General features: G+C 47.6%; 7 protein-coding genes across 7 annotated transcripts; all 7 read left to right on the forward strand.

The window, feature by feature from the left end:
• Positions 1–514: 514 nt before the first annotated feature.
• N7458_012365 (15-hydroxyprostaglandin dehydrogenase) lies at positions 515–1538 on the forward strand (the record flags this gene model as incomplete). Its single annotated transcript, XM_056915747.1, has 3 exons — positions 515–626; positions 677–1162; positions 1219–1538. 3 exons carry the CDS (start codon positions 515–517, stop codon positions 1536–1538), a joined length of 918 nt encoding a protein of 305 aa, XP_056760501.1.
• A 691-nt stretch (positions 1539–2229) lies between these two features.
• On the forward strand, positions 2230–2893 carry N7458_012366 (Endo xylanase; the record flags this gene model as incomplete). The annotated part of the gene is made up of 3 exons (XM_056915748.1): positions 2230–2385; positions 2439–2531; positions 2588–2893. The coding sequence occupies 3 exons, from the start codon at positions 2230–2232 to the stop codon at positions 2891–2893; spliced, it is 555 nt and encodes a 184-aa protein (XP_056760502.1).
• Positions 2894–2986: 93 nt separating this feature from the next.
• N7458_012367 (2-5-diamino-6-ribosylamino-4(3H)-pyrimidinone 5'-phosphate reductase) lies at positions 2987–3259 on the forward strand (the record flags this gene model as incomplete). The annotated part of the gene is made up of 1 exon (XM_056915749.1): positions 2987–3259. One exon carries the CDS (start codon positions 2987–2989, stop codon positions 3257–3259), a length of 273 nt encoding a protein of 90 aa, XP_056760503.1.
• Positions 3260–3501: 242 nt separating this feature from the next.
• Positions 3502–4335, forward strand: N7458_012368 (RibD family protein; the record flags this gene model as incomplete). The annotated part of the gene is made up of 1 exon (XM_056915750.1): positions 3502–4335. One exon carries the CDS (start codon positions 3502–3504, stop codon positions 4333–4335), a length of 834 nt encoding a protein of 277 aa, XP_056760504.1.
• Positions 4336–5256: 921 nt separating this feature from the next.
• N7458_012369 (uncharacterized protein) lies at positions 5257–7098 on the forward strand (the record flags this gene model as incomplete). Its single annotated transcript, XM_056915751.1, has 1 exon — positions 5257–7098. The coding sequence occupies one exon, from the start codon at positions 5257–5259 to the stop codon at positions 7096–7098; it is 1842 nt and encodes a 613-aa protein (XP_056760505.1).
• A 338-nt stretch (positions 7099–7436) lies between these two features.
• On the forward strand, positions 7437–9473 carry N7458_012370 (HAD family hydrolase; the record flags this gene model as incomplete). The annotated part of the gene is made up of 1 exon (XM_056915752.1): positions 7437–9473. The coding sequence occupies one exon, from the start codon at positions 7437–7439 to the stop codon at positions 9471–9473; it is 2037 nt and encodes a 678-aa protein (XP_056760506.1).
• Positions 9474–11590: 2117 nt separating this feature from the next.
• On the forward strand, positions 11591–12988 carry N7458_012371 (PTH11-like integral membrane protein; the record flags this gene model as incomplete). The annotated part of the gene is made up of 6 exons (XM_056915753.1): positions 11591–11779; positions 11844–11880; positions 11939–12006; positions 12061–12434; positions 12488–12555; positions 12609–12988. The coding sequence occupies 6 exons, from the start codon at positions 11591–11593 to the stop codon at positions 12986–12988; spliced, it is 1116 nt and encodes a 371-aa protein (XP_056760507.1).
• Positions 12989–14991: the final 2003 nt, after the last annotated feature.

Consider the following 14991-nt stretch of genomic DNA (forward strand, 5'->3'; position numbering starts at 1 on the left):
TATGTAGTCAATTTCGAGGCGATAGGACGATCGAAGGAAAAAACTCAGAAACACGCCAATCAGAGTCGATCGTCATGTAATAAGCAACAACCTATTAGAATGACTGAAAATTGAAAGAGTTTCCTGCAGGAATTGTAACTTAAACTTCAAGGGAATTGATAAACTTTACCGATTCCGCTGGTTTCATGGAGACACGCTGCCCCATGAGCTGGTCAGCCATATGCACACTGGCAATTGCGTAAGATATCTTTCCTCGGTAAGCCTTGAGAGGCAAAAATAAAACATCATCTATCGAAAATCCAAACAATTGATATCAAACTCGATTGCGATTTGAAGGCCAGCATGGATTTTTCGGAATTAACTCCGTTCTTCGCCATATGGAATCTCGGCGGCATATGTGGGGTCAAACTTCAAGCCCGGGGAGGAGCTTTTGTTTAAAGGCAATGGACTTTCCTAACAAATCAAATCTAGCCAGATCTAACAGCTTCTTTTCTTAATTTGAACCCTTCAGAAAATGGCACATATTCAACTTGACCCTTCACTGCTTGGGACTTTGTCCGATAAGGTCGTGGTACTCACCGGAGGCGCGACTGGAATCGGGCGAGCAACTATTCAACAACTTTGCAGTGAGTGCCTGTAATTGAGCTTTTCTGTCTCTCTGCTCACACGGAATCAGAGAACGGTGCCCATGTAGTCTTTGGGGACATTGTCGAAAAAGCGTCTCGAGAACTTGAAGCCGAACTTAACCCCAATGCCCAATTCGTGAAATGCGATTCATCAAACTATTCCGACCAATTGAATCTATTCAAAACCGCATTTGATAAATACGGTCGAGTAGACATCGTCGTCGCAAACGCTGGCATTTCAATCCCTCAAGACCCCTTTGACGCGAATAGCGATGTTACCCAAGAACCCTCGATGAAAGAAATCGACATCAATCTCGTGGGAGACATCTTTACCGCGCGTATCGGCATGCATTACCTCCGTCGGAGTGGGGGTGGAGACCTCGTTCTCGTCAGCAGCATTGCCGGGTGGAAGGAATGTGGGGGCTTGGTCACTTATACAGCGAGCAAGCATGGTGTCGTGGGGATTATGCGGGGCCTCCATCTAACAGCGACCCCGGAGAATATTAGGGTTAATGTTATATGTCCATGGATGACCAGTAAGTCTGTGATTGTTGTATGACCACGCTGGTTCACGGATGTTGATTATAAGCAGGAACGCGTATGGTTCACGGAATCGAGAAGGGCTGGTACGAGCAGAACTTGCCTGTCAATGAACCCGAAGATGTCGGTCGGTCTATCTTGATTTGTGCCACCGCAAACAGAGGCAGTGATGGAAAAACTCATACAGGTGCTCGTCTGCCATTTGCAGGAAAGATGCTGCATGTGGCCGGTGGGCAGAGCTATGAGATTGAGGATGAGATGAAAAACCTGGAACCACTTTGGCTGGGAACTGAGAATAGCAAGATACTTGAAAAGGGACAGGCGTATTTGGCTTCCGAAGGAACGAGCTGGGATACAACCAAGTCTAATTGATTACGAAATATCATTTGAGTTGATATAGAATGAAGACTAGATAGATCATGATGCGTTCCTGGAGAAAGGCCAGTTCAATGGATTGGTTGGTTCTATTAATTGCAAGATGACTACTCCGCTGGCTAGCGAAACATTCTCTCAACTGGCCGCTCTTGACAGGTGAGGTCGGAATTCCTCCATTTCGAAGTGGCGCTGTCTCAGTTGGAAGCTGTTAGAGTTCGGTCACAGGTAGACCCGCCCCGATCTAGGAAAGAGGTGAATATATATACCCGTAGGGCCTAGGGGGAACTAGTAGAACCCTCAAGTCGACTAACCATGGGATTTTCTACATCGGGTATGCGGCTGCGACTAAACTTGAAGATTCTTTCAATGATTTGCTGCTTGTGGTCGCGTTTTGAAAATAACAAGGGCCATTTTATATCCTTGGTTAAGTCCCGTCGACGATCGTCCGTAGATGCGGAGAATCTGGGGGTCATAAACACTCCGGTGAAAGCGTTTCATCCTTGCTTGGACGAGAATTGAATTATACTATAAGTGAGAATAAATGTTTCTTTGGAGCAAGTGATGATCTGCGCTCTGAGAAAGAATGCCATATAAAGGCTAAGAGGCCCCCTTGATCGGACCTATTCAAGACCCTGACAAGATAACAACGTCTCCATGCAAACTTCCTCGCTAGCTATACTTGACGAAGATGACTTCCAAGTTATTATATGCTTTTGCCTCGGCACTTTTCATAAGTAAACTTGTCATTGTACAAGCAATTCGCGAGATCGATGCGGATTTTGCCGACCCCTGCGTTATCCAAGTCGGCGATGGCTACTACGCGTTTGCTACGCGTTTGCTACGGGTGGCAATGGTGTAAATGTTCAGGTCGCTTCTTCTTCTGACTTCGCAACTTAGGAGCTTATGTCTGGCACCGACGCGATGCCTAGGCCCTTCCCGGCATGGGTTGCTGGGGCGCCAGCTATCTGGGCCCCCGGTGTCATTCAAGGTGTAAGTTCCACTCCGAACTTCCCTGACACTGAAACTAGGACGCTTATCTCTATTAGGATAACGGTACGTTTGTGATGTACTTCTCCGCCTCTTCTAGTCAGGATGCAAGCAAGCACTGTATCGGGGCTGCTACCTCGTCCAGCATTACTGGACCGTACACTCTCGAGCGAAACCCACATGCTTGCCCTCTTGACCAGGACGGTGCGATCGACGCCAATGGCTACAAGGATGGAGATACCTACTATGTTGTGTACAAGGTGGATGGCAACAGCCTTGATGGTGACGGTACGACCCACTCAACTCCCATCATGCTGCATGGCCTAAACTCAGATGCTATCTCCCCTAATGGTGGCGCGACGTAACTCCTTGACCGTGATGACAACGATGGTCCACTCATCGAGGCATCGAGTATTACCAAAGTTGGAGGAACTTACTACCTTTCCTTCCCCTCCAATATGTATGACACCACCAAGTATGATGTGAGCTACGCGACTGCCAGTGCTATCGCTGGATCCTACACAAAGGCTCATGCCCCAGATGCCCCTCTGCTGGTGACCGGAGCTTCGAGCAACGTGGGTGAATTGAGTGGCCCTGGTGGGGCGGATTTTAACGGCGATGGTTCAAACATTGTTTTCCATGCTTTTGAGAATGGCAAGGATATTTGGAATGGACGGGCGATGTATGTTGCTGATATTGGCGCGGGTAACAATATCTTGAGTGTCCTGTGATGTTAGGGTCTGTGATCTACTGACCAGAATACAAGCTAAGGTATGCAGACAATAGTAAGTTTAGAAGAAATCTAGAACGAGTAAGAGCACAAGGATGACGATCAGTAACTAACCATAGATGTGCTTCATCCTAGCGATTAATGCCTCAGGCACACACAGGAGGCCCCGCCATCTCACTTTTCCATCCTCTCTATTCAAAAACAGACTTGCACGACACACCAAAATCTGACAGTCATTTCATCATGTCTGCAGCCCCTAGAGACGCCTTAGAATTTCCAGAATCAGACAGGGCTTTCCTGGAGCCTCAACTACCACCGCGAGATGGCTCGACCTCACGTCCTGATATGCCCTTCACGACTCTGACGTTCGCAACGTCTCTCGATTCTTCGCTTGCGCTGTCCCCTGGAACACGCACCGCACTATCAGGGCCCCAGTCCAAGGCAATGACTCATTATTTGCGGTCTCGCCATGATGGCATTCTCATCGGTGTCGGCACGGCTCTGGCTGATGATCCAGGCCTAAATTGTCGTCTTGATGGGGTTGGAGGGTACGGCGGTGAAGGCTTGGATTGTCAACCACGACCCATTGTCATTGATCCAACATTAAGATGGGATTTTTCTGACGATAGCAAGTTGTTTCAACTTTGCAGGGAAGGCCGTGGCCGTGGTCCATGGATTGTGACTACTGTGCACGAGCCACCAGCCGAGAAAGTTTCTCTGCTCAAGAAATACGGAGGTCAATTCATTTCGCTCAATATTCCAACTTCAGAGTCTGGTACTCACCGGATTGATTGGACTCAATTGCTGGCCACTTTACGCTCGAATGGCCTTCGAAGTGTTATGATCGAAGGTGGAGGCCATGTCATCAACTCATTGTTGGAACCGACTTATATGGGTCTTATTGATCGAGTGATTGTGACAATTGCACCAACGTGGCTTGGTCAAGGGGGCGTGGTTGTCTCTCCAGCGAGAAGATTTGATGGCGAAGGGAATTCGATGTCTGCCGCGAGGTTGAAGAATGTTCAGTGGTACCCATTTGGAGAAGACGTTGTTCTATGTGGTCAAGTCAAAATCTAGACTGAAGAAGCAGTTTGTTGTAAAGCTCAACGGCTTTGTCAAGTCATAGAAAAATAATATAAGGTGCATAAACTTCAAACTATCATGACGTGAAATAAAACCTAGAGTGATGGATGCATAATGGAGCTGGTACTTGCTTGCATAAGTTGGTTGAGCTTATGCTTCTCGAGCCGCATTTCGATGCGCATGCGTGCAGGATAAAAATGGTATTTCAGTTCCTCAATATTCATTCATGGGAGATTATTCAATCGAGTTAAGCTGATCGGAGATGATGATCCTACCTCCAAGTGAACCTGCATTCCTCATACAACCAAGCTTTGTCGCGATACTTTCCCCTAGAAGCCCTAGGCCCAACTATTTTGGGAGTTTCAGTGCAATGATTGTCTATCAGATTGACAGTCATTTGACTCCCTGCATGCATCGTCATCAGCAGCGCTAGCATAACCGGTACGAGGCCTAGAATAGGGACTGATAAGCATGCACCCATAGCTCTGTTTACTCCGTCAAGCAGGAATCATCATCGTTGCCAAGAATCTCGCCAGACACGCCCCGGTCAACAGATCCCACCATCTGAGAATGCACGCAATCGGCAGGAAGGGCTCTGAAATCTACAATCCTCGAATTGAGTCGATCAGAGCATTCCGGAGTTCTCCCGAGGACCAGCCTGTTGTTTCTTATCTCGCAGGGCAGCGACCTTATTTTTGTCCGCCATTTAACCGGAGCAGCTCCACTCAACTCCACTCGGCTTCAATCGTCAGACAAAATATTTCGCCCGATTTGCCACGATGGTGTGCGCGCCCCCACGATTGGGTTTTCTATCGTTCGAGTCATCTGCTATATATTGTCTCCCTTCCCTTGAAAATTTCGGGATTTTATTGTTACTTTTGCCATCTTGGACGTGCTGTTAACGAAAGATTCAGGATGCCAATTGGGCAGCCGCAATCCGTCCCGGAGGGTCTTCCAAAAGCCCCTCCACAAATTCTAACAAATCCAATTTTGACGGGCCCGACAGGCCTGGGAGAATCTTCTCAAGTCTTGGGCGATTCAGCTCCTACGTCAAACCGGTCATCCTTTGACTACACCAGATCCTATTCGACTCCAGCGACCGGCGCTCAAACCCCAGATCCTCTGCTGGGGAACAAGAATGTTTTCGATAAGCAAGCACTAAAAGTATCGGAGACCATCACTAGTCTTAGTCAGGCTGCTGACGACGGTCATGAACTCGACTCTCTTGGCCATCGCTTGACTAACCGAAAACCCTCGGTATCCCGATGTCGAAATGAAACCGATGAATCGGCCTCGCCGACCCGAAGGAAGCAAGGTATTCCGCCTGAGATTTCGAGCTTCACTGCCGAAATTGTGCTAATTATGGTGTGTTCTGCGGGACTGATGTTATTCTCCTTCCTTCTGGGAGATATGCTAGCACCACAAGAGCAATTGAAGCGTGCTCTTGGCATCAACAACACCCAGCTTCCATGGGTTGTGGGTGCCTTCAACACCGCGAACGGCTTGTCTGTGGTAATTTCCGGGTCACTATCTGATCTCGCTCCTCCAAAGAGTCTGATGGTTGGTGCGTTTGCCTGGCTGTCAGTGTGGAACATTGTCGGAGTTTTCTCTCTGCAGCCATCTCGCTATGTTCTGTTCTTTGTCATGCGAGCAATGCAAGGACTGGCCATTGGCGTCCTGGTCTCCGGCAGCATGAGTATCCTTGGACGGGTATATAAGCCAGGCATTCGCAAGAATCGGGTGTTTTCCGCTATGGCTGCGACTGCGCCGTTTGGCTTTTCGCTTGGTGCGCTTCAGGGCGGTGCATTGAATGGTCATCTTGAATGGATCTTTGGAACCAATGCGGTCATCTGTGCCTTGTGCTGTATGGCTGCTTATTTCAGTATCCCGAAGCTGCGACTCGAGGCTGATGTTGCGGGGACTGAAGCTCCAACTATGCGGCAGTTTGACTACATCGGCGGAGGCTGCGCAGCCGGCGGCTGCGTTTGCTTGCTGTTCGGCTTAACCCAGGGACCCGTTACAGCTTGGTCTCCATACACTTACGCCCTCATCATCGTGGGGTTGCTTCTCTTGGTTGGGCTCTTCTTCGCCGAGCGAGCAGCTATCCGCCCATTGATCCCTAATCGACTGTGGCGAACGCCTGGGTTCACCCCTCTGATGGTCGCGTACTTCCTGGGCTTCGGGTCGTTCTTCGGCGCCTGGCAATTCTATGCCATTCAGTTTTGGCTTCGTATCCAAGGTGCCACACCACTCGACGTTGCACTCTATCACATTCCGAATGCCATTGTGGGAGTCCTCGCGACATGGGTTGTGAGTCGCACCATTCATATCGTCCCCGGCCATTATATCTACGCCGTTTCTATGCTGGCGTTCACCCTCGGCCCCGCCTTCTTTATCCCTCAGACAGCCAACACGATATATTGGAAGCTTTCCTTTCCTGGAGTTGCTCTCGTCACTTTCGGTCCCGATCTGGCCTTTGCAGCAGCTTCCATATTCATCACCAGTAACGTCGCTCGTTCATATCAAGGCAGTGCTGGAAGTCTGCTAGTTACGAATCAGAACCTTTCTTCGGCAATCATGACCAGTATTGCCGATGCCATTGGCACGAGGGTCGATAGAGGGCCAGATGGACAGATAGGCCTTGAGGGACTACGCGCCATCTGGTGGTTCGCTTTGGCTGCGCAGTTGACTGCAGCTCTTGTCACGATTATTTGGGTTAGAATTCCAAAAGAGGAGGAGAAGGAGCATGTCACCTGATAGTATGAGGTTGGCTTGTTAATAGACGGATGCGATATCATATAGAGTAGAACATAACGAACGTCTTGCTTTGTTTGCCTTTCTCTGATTGGAAGGGTCAGTCTGATACGGAGATTTCCTGCAGCACCGCCAAACACCCTTCCTCTATCTCTTCCTCTCCTTTCCCTAAAGCTTTCTCTCTTCTGTTGTTCTCAACTTCCGGTTCCAGTCTTAAAGCTCTTACTTCACGATTGCCTTCTCGCTTCTGCCCCCATGACAGCACTTATCTTTATCATCTTTACGTGACTCATCCCCATTTGACAAGATTCCTGTCGATCAATTTGAACAAGAGTTGGAAAATGCCGTTGAAACGACATGGGCCGCCCTCGAAACGACCGGACCGTGACAAGACCAAACCTACCACCAAAACTTTGCCTGGCCTCCCTCCTCGAAAGCCAAAAATCATCGGCCTCTTCGGCCTATCTGGGACTGGAACGTCGTTCCTCCTGGAAGAGCTGAGAGAAGAGATGAAAGAAGATGGATTTGCATTCAACGACGGCAACGAAGCTCTTACAGCCATTTGTCCTGGTGGGCTGATGGCGTACAACGCCCTCGGTGCAGTCAAGAGGGCCCGATATCGCGATGTGACTATTACCGCACTCGAGAATGAGTGTGTGAGAAAGGACGTCATCGGAGTGGTGGTTCGCTACTTGGCATTCTGGAACGAAGACAGCGAATGCTTCTCCGTCGCTCCTGTCGCAGATCTGAAAGCACACACTCATATCCTTTACCTGGAACTGCCATTTGCTCACTTTCCCCAATATTGGGGAGATATTCACGAAGGTGAGGAGGCGGACGCAACTTTCAAGCATTGGGACTGTTGGCAGAAAAGCGAGATATGCTATTTGCGTCGCTTCTGTCGAAAGAAGGACATTACCTTTACGGTACTGACACCTCATCTGGGCACAGTACCTAAAGTTTCCAGTCTTTTGCGGGACTTTCGGGTGTTGACCGATTGGGATAATAGAAGGTATGCTGAAGAACAGTTAATACAAATCATGGGGACTCCTCGCGCAAAGTCGGTGGAAACTGTACTTTTGTTTGATGCAGATGGAACTCTTTCACCCCAAGACAGCGAGTACCTGCTCTGGTGCCGAGTTCCTTGTCCCTCCATGCCGCTGGGGCTTCTTTACACCCCTTCAAAGGAGACGCTATGTCAACTAAGTTCTACCTATAAGGACTACCTCCAGATGGTGTTGCTGCATGAGGAGGTTTTCGATGAGAAGGCATTCGCTGCTGCTTGCGAGGATATTGCCGGGGATATTCGCTTGTATCCTGATATGCTAGCTCTCTTGCGCCGAGCTGTCGAGACACCGCACACGCTACCAATAATTCTGACTGGTGGACCGCGTCTGGTCTGGGAGAATGTTCTGAAAAGAGTTGGGATGTTTGAAACTGTGAATGTGATTGGGGGTGGTCGTCATGAGGACCTCGCTATTATGACACCTGAAGTCAAGGGATGGCTGGTCACTGTTCTCCAAGAGAAATGCTATGCAGATGTCTGGGCATTTGGCAGTGGTCAAGTGGATGCGATCATGTTGATGAAGGCCGATCAAGCTGTTTTCATCATTGATTCAGAGACCTGGCTAACTCAGAACATTAGTCCGGCTTGGAAAGATTCTCTTAGACGGACGTGCCCGCAGTTACACGAGGTCATTCTTTCCACCAACGGCCCCTTGGCCCTTCAATATAAACCTCAAGATATGCGGCTGCTGGGCAAAAAGTTGGTTGCAAAGATTTTCGCCCGCCGTCTTCGGATCTCTTATGTCTCCTTGGATAAACCATCTGAGATCATCATGTCTTTCGAGCCCGAGGGCAGTCCCACATATCCACTCTGGAAATCTACTCATCGCGAAATTGGATCATTCCTCGCAGCCCGATATTTGAAAGAAATCATCACCAACCAGAAGGTTCGATCAAATGGTGATTTCCTGTTCTCAACGAACATCTCAATTCTGGCAGCCACCCCTTGCAACATGCCAATGGCATTTGGCATTCAAAGCGAATTCGTCGGCTCCCAACTGCTGCCACCCGATACTTTGAAGGAACCAGGAAAGCACAGCCGCAGGATACTGATGACAACACGGGTACTATTTCTCGTTAAATCAGTGATCATTGATGAGACGTTCTTGATGGATCTCATGGAGAAACACAGTATGCTGATCGAATCTTTGATGAGAGTGGTTATTGTTGCTGGGGTCATTTATTCACCAGTGTTGACAAAGACCAAGCTCGCTCGGCTTGTCGGTCAGAAGTCGAATATCAGTTTTGTCACGTTGCATTTTGCTGATGATTTGGACTACCCTAATGATGCTCCTGTCTTGGATTGCGGCTAAAATTGCTTGGGTATGTTAATGATCTACTCTGGGTATCTAGTTTGATCTATTTATGTTTTAAGAGATTGGCCGAATCTGAATCTTGATCCTGTTATTTACAGATTCAATGCGACAAATTTTGTGTATGAACCGGAATCAAAGAGAATATGTTGAGAGGATATTGCAGGACAGCTGTAGACACATCTCGAGGCCTTCGTAGTGACAGTAAGGCCAGAGATTCTTCGTTTAATGTAGACTTTGCCCAAGTTCACAATACCGAATTGCCAGGGTCATCCCCAGACAGTTTTTTGGGTGCAGCTTGCAATGGCCCAGTAGGCCTCGTGGATTATTGAAGATACTATCAAAAAAGGTCCCCCTATAGCCAGTCTGGATGGTGCCCATGTTGCCGAAGCGATTTGTTCAGTTATAGCCGCGATTCGAGCCTATCGCTCCGTATCTTAAAGTTCCTAGCAGCCTAACCCAGTCAAAAAGTTCCGCTCCGAAGCTATTCGAACTTTTGTGTAATTTCTTAAATCTGATTTGTAAATGAGCTTAGACTATTCCGTAGATCTATGATAAATGTTCGCGGAAATCAGCGACGCTCGCATGATTTGATAAACAAGACGCCACCGATTCTAGTGCTATTCACCTAATCTTTTCGCGTAAAGAGTGACACAAGCCCATTGGACGAAAATTAATAACTGAACTAGCGATGCCTGTGCCCCTTAGAATATGTGGATCATCAATTAGGCAATGGGCATTAGTGAAACACCCAGAGAACGTGTTAAACGACGGAACGGCTCCAAGGTAACGAGACAGCATGAACCTGACCTTGCGTCTACAGTGTTATCCCTGTCCAAGTAGATGTTCAACCCTGTCAAGTCCACCACGTTCAAGCCTTTCAGAACAACGTCTAATTTCTGCTTTCCATGGACGCGGAGTCTCTAGCGATGGACCTCCGAAGTGGAGAATTCGAGGGCGTTATTGGATGCAGGCGGCGATCCTGTGTGGGGCTGGGCGGCTCCATTATGATCATCAACGCTTGTCCTTGGTCGGCGTAGCGGTCAATGGTCTGAACTCTGAAGACAATGACTCCGTAAATAGGGCGGGGTTGTTTTCACCAGGGCTTCAGTGGGCCTTCAACAAGTCAGGGGCCTGCATCTCGTCTTGAACATAGCCCCAAACAGGAAGCGATCGGAGTTAAAATCCAGGACTTTGGAAGGTACGGACGCCAAGGTTACATTCTCTTGTACGGTTCAATGCATTTTTGCATGTGCACACCGGCATCGAATTGGCTTCTGGAACGGAGTTATTCAACCTGTGCCTGTCTGCGGGAAACCGAGCACACACCCAGCCGCTCACGACCGCCTCGGAAAATATGTTGCCCTGAGACGGACTCAACGGAGCATAGTACGGCCCTAAACTGCAGAACCTTGCATGATGCATCAACCCTTCAAACCAAAAATCAAGCACGATTACTGAGACTGTAGCATCGTATCCAGCATTCCATGGATAATCGGCAGCCACAAAACCCTGGGTTTCATGTGTTAAGGGACCAACTAGAGATGACGATCCCTGTGGGGGTATAAACGACTGGCTCCACGCTAAAGTCTTCGATGTGGGTTGGTTCGGTGCATGAAATGAGTCTCCATGTGGGGTCCACATGGCGCATTCTCGAGTCGGAATAGTCAAGCTGGAAGCCAGCAGCAAGCCGTGCACATGGGTCTGCCCTCAAGATCGTTGCGCGTTCATGCACTATTTGGGAGACTATTCAAACTCCCCGAAGATCCCAAGACTAAGCTAGACCAATGCGAACAGGATCCTTCCAGTGAGATGATGTAGTGCATGAACGCACAGATCTACGCCACAAACCACGACATTTACTCTAGTCATTAGGTCGAGTTCAAAAACAGTACCCCCGCTCATCCTATATCCTTCCTTCGACCAAAAAGCTCTTTTTCTTTCTGGTCCAGACCTTCACCATTTGAAGAGTAGAGCATTCACGTAATACTAGGGTCTATCTGGCATCAATTGCATTGATATGATCGGGTTGAAATGCTCACACTCCTTTTGACGATATTGATCGCTTCACTCCTTTACACCTAACTAATTCGACCTCGGACAACATAAATCCAGCTATGGAGAACGTCTTGCATGAGCTTTTGCCCCGGGGGGAAGACAATGGTTACTCTCACGGCCGACAAGCTTTGGTCGTCACAGCTGTGTTGACGAGTATCGCTACCCTCATTGTGGGGATGCGGTTATTCGCACGTCTCGGCTTGATAAAAGTCACCGGGCCTGAAGACTGGGCGATTTTAGTCTCTTTGGTACGTATAAGTGGTCTTGTATGGTTGTCAAGATCTCAACTAATTTGAATGTTCTATTTAACAGACTTTCTCTATTATCTACCTCTCCCTCGTCGCTGCTCGTACGTGCTTCAACCCTGCAAGATGACCGATATGCAGCTTGAGTAACGATACATCCAGAATTTTATTTTGGTATGGGCATTCACCAAGACCAACTTTCTACTACCACACTCCAGTCTCAACTCAAGGTATGGTCAGAAACACCCTTAATGGCCATTTTCGTGCTAATATCGTGCTTCTAGTGTCTCTGGGCGGCCATTCCCATGTACAATGCGAGCCTGGCATTCACCAAATTCTCCATTCTTTTCCAATATCTCCGTATTTTCCCTGCGCGCTCCTTTCGACTTCTATGCTATTTTATGATGGCTGTTGTTGCAACTTATTCAACTTGGGCCATTGTTAGTGGCTACGTAAACTGTGTACCCGTGGCTAAGTTCTGGAACCATGACTTGCCTGGCAGCTGTCTGAGCTTCGAGGCCGTGTGGTTCTTCAATGCATCCATGAACATTGCAACTGATGTGACCCTACTTCTGATGCCGATGCCATCACTTATCAAGCTACAACTACCAAAGATGCAAAAGGTTGCCTTGATCGGCGTTTTCGCAATGGGAATTCTGTATGTGGAGAATGAAAACTTTACGAGACATCTAAGTACTAACTGAGTTTCAGTGTTGTGATCACAAGTATCTTGCGTCTTTCAAGTCTTCGAGTTGTTGCTAAAAGTGCAGACACATCTTGTATGTGCTATAGACACCTCCAACTCTCATGCAACCACTAACAACTTCCACAGACAGCAATGTTGACGCTGCTTACTGGACCGCAGCAGAATGCAATGTGGCCATTATCTGCGCATGCCTGCCCTTCCTTCGACCCATTGTCAGCTGCATCTTCCCCAAGCTTCTTTCCACCAACAGTTATAATCGTTATACTACGAATCCAGGGCGTAGCACTGCCCGCAACATCACCGCCGCTCGCTCGCCACAGACTGAACTGTTCAGCCAGAACAAGGACAAAGATTTCGATATGTATTCAATAAATGTCAGGCGTGGTGATCGTTCAAGTCGCAGCTCTTTCGGTGGCATTGAAGTTACAACAGAGATGACTGTCATGCAAGAGAGCAGCCATGACGAGGCTGTTAGCGAACGGCGGCTCGTGATTGACCCTTCATGACATCTACTTACATTCTTTCTTTCATCACTTGATCTTTTTTATTAGGCGATACATGCAACCGCCTTTGATTTTATGATTGCATTGCGATGGCACACCTCCTTTTGAATACTATTATTTCTATGGGTGTATGGGTGATTTTGGGAGGCTACCTGGTGTTTAAGATATTCAGTCAATACTTTGATCTCTTTACATAAATAAAGCGCATCATTAATTCACAATGATAGTATATCGTTCCGGCTTGTAGGTAGTGCTGGGGTAGCCCGATCGATGCGTCTTGTAAGCATTTATTTTTCGTGGGATAACTGAAGCCTTGACGCAAGGAAACCCCAACAGTGTTAGCATAGCGAGAACAGACACCTTTGTATATGAACACGGCACACGTCTTCGAGCTACTACAGCACTTTCATTGTGATTCGAGGCGTGACATTGCTAAACGTTTGATATGCCTCAGTAATCATCTTCCACTAGACCCGCTAATCGCCAATCAAGAAAGCGCCGACGCGTATCATCTCCTCTAGACGAGCCCTGAGAGCAGTGTCGCATCCGCCTAGTAAGCGAATCGGATATTAACCTTGAATTATCGTTTGGTTTCTTAACTTCTTCCGGGTTATCCCATTAACATTCAACGGGTATTGACTTTATGTGATAGCGATCGTCCTCGTGGTCCCTGCACCTGGCGTGGAGAGTGCTGTTCCTAGGACACTATACGTAACATTTTTCCTATGCCATGTGGGCCTTTCCTATTTTAGCTGCCGCCGCTTTTATGAGGGCGCTCAGAGTCAGACTCACTGAGTAAATTTCAGTCCGGGAATCAGACTCATTGAGCTGCTCAGCATCCTCACGTGATGATCAGTGAGGTCCAATGAGCACTCACTGAGCACTCACTGAGTCTGATTGGCTGCTCACTGAGCCAGCACTGATTACTCAGATATTCACCATAACTAAGTTATTACGATAGTGTGTGTTAGTTAACTAAGTTAGTTAACTAACGTAATTCACAGCCAATCTGGCCCCACAGCCGTCCTGGCCACCCCAAAACACCATACTAGATGTTCAATATTGATTCCTCTGTATTTCAACCAGCACAGATTTATTTTAGTCAGACCTTTAGGATATACATAAATATAGGTATAGGAAGAACATAAATAACTTTTAGACCTTTCAGACCATCATTTTAATACTTTACCCTAGATACAGCGTAATTTTTATGTTTCAGATTCAAATATATATATCTTTCTTACTACGTACATCTATATTGTCCTACTGTTTGAATAGGTTATTCATGCTCTCCAGTTTACGTACCCTTGATATCCTATCTTAAATATGTATGGTTGTTGAGTTATGAAGTTGTAATTTATCGCATTTAGTATGGTGTTTTGGGGTGGCCAGGACGGCTGTGGGGCCAGATCGGCTGTGAATTACGTTAGTTAACTCGTGGAAGTACTAACTACAGTTTCTCTGACCATGAACCAGTTAGACCTCTTCCCTTGATATGCACCCGTAAAAGCTAAGACTGGCGTCTCCATTTTGGAATGTCAAGAGTAAATCGATAGATAGAGGCCGTCACTCTGACACAGATAGTAGCCGTCTTCTCGCATGATCCGCCCTTAAGTCACAAAGAAAGAGAAGACATTGGAAGGCCCTCGGACCTTTGTAGAGAAACATCGGAGTTGCCGCTAGAAACGCGATCCTAGCATCTGTTCGCAGTTTAATAGGAGGCATCCTAATGCAGCTTAATTGTAGTCGCAGGGTGGTATACAGGTCTGCCTCACTACTGTTAGAGCGATAGCATCTACTATACCCCTTTCCGCTTAGTGGCTTAGCGTTTCCCCCTTTTCCAGATCAGTTGCTACATAATTACTTAGCTACCGTCACCACCTCACAATAACTACTTCGATTTTTCTCTCACCGTTCCCACTGATGCGCCACTGGGACGCGTTCTTAAGAGCTCAAAATCCAAAACCCAGATTTCGTAGCGCAAAATGCCTGCTATGCTTATGACT

The sequence above is a fragment of the Penicillium daleae genome (assembly GCF_028827525.1).
Source record: "Penicillium daleae strain IBT 16125 chromosome Unknown utg000009l_segment0_segment0, whole genome shotgun sequence".
Classification (NCBI taxonomy): domain Eukaryota; kingdom Fungi; phylum Ascomycota; class Eurotiomycetes; order Eurotiales; family Aspergillaceae; genus Penicillium; species Penicillium daleae.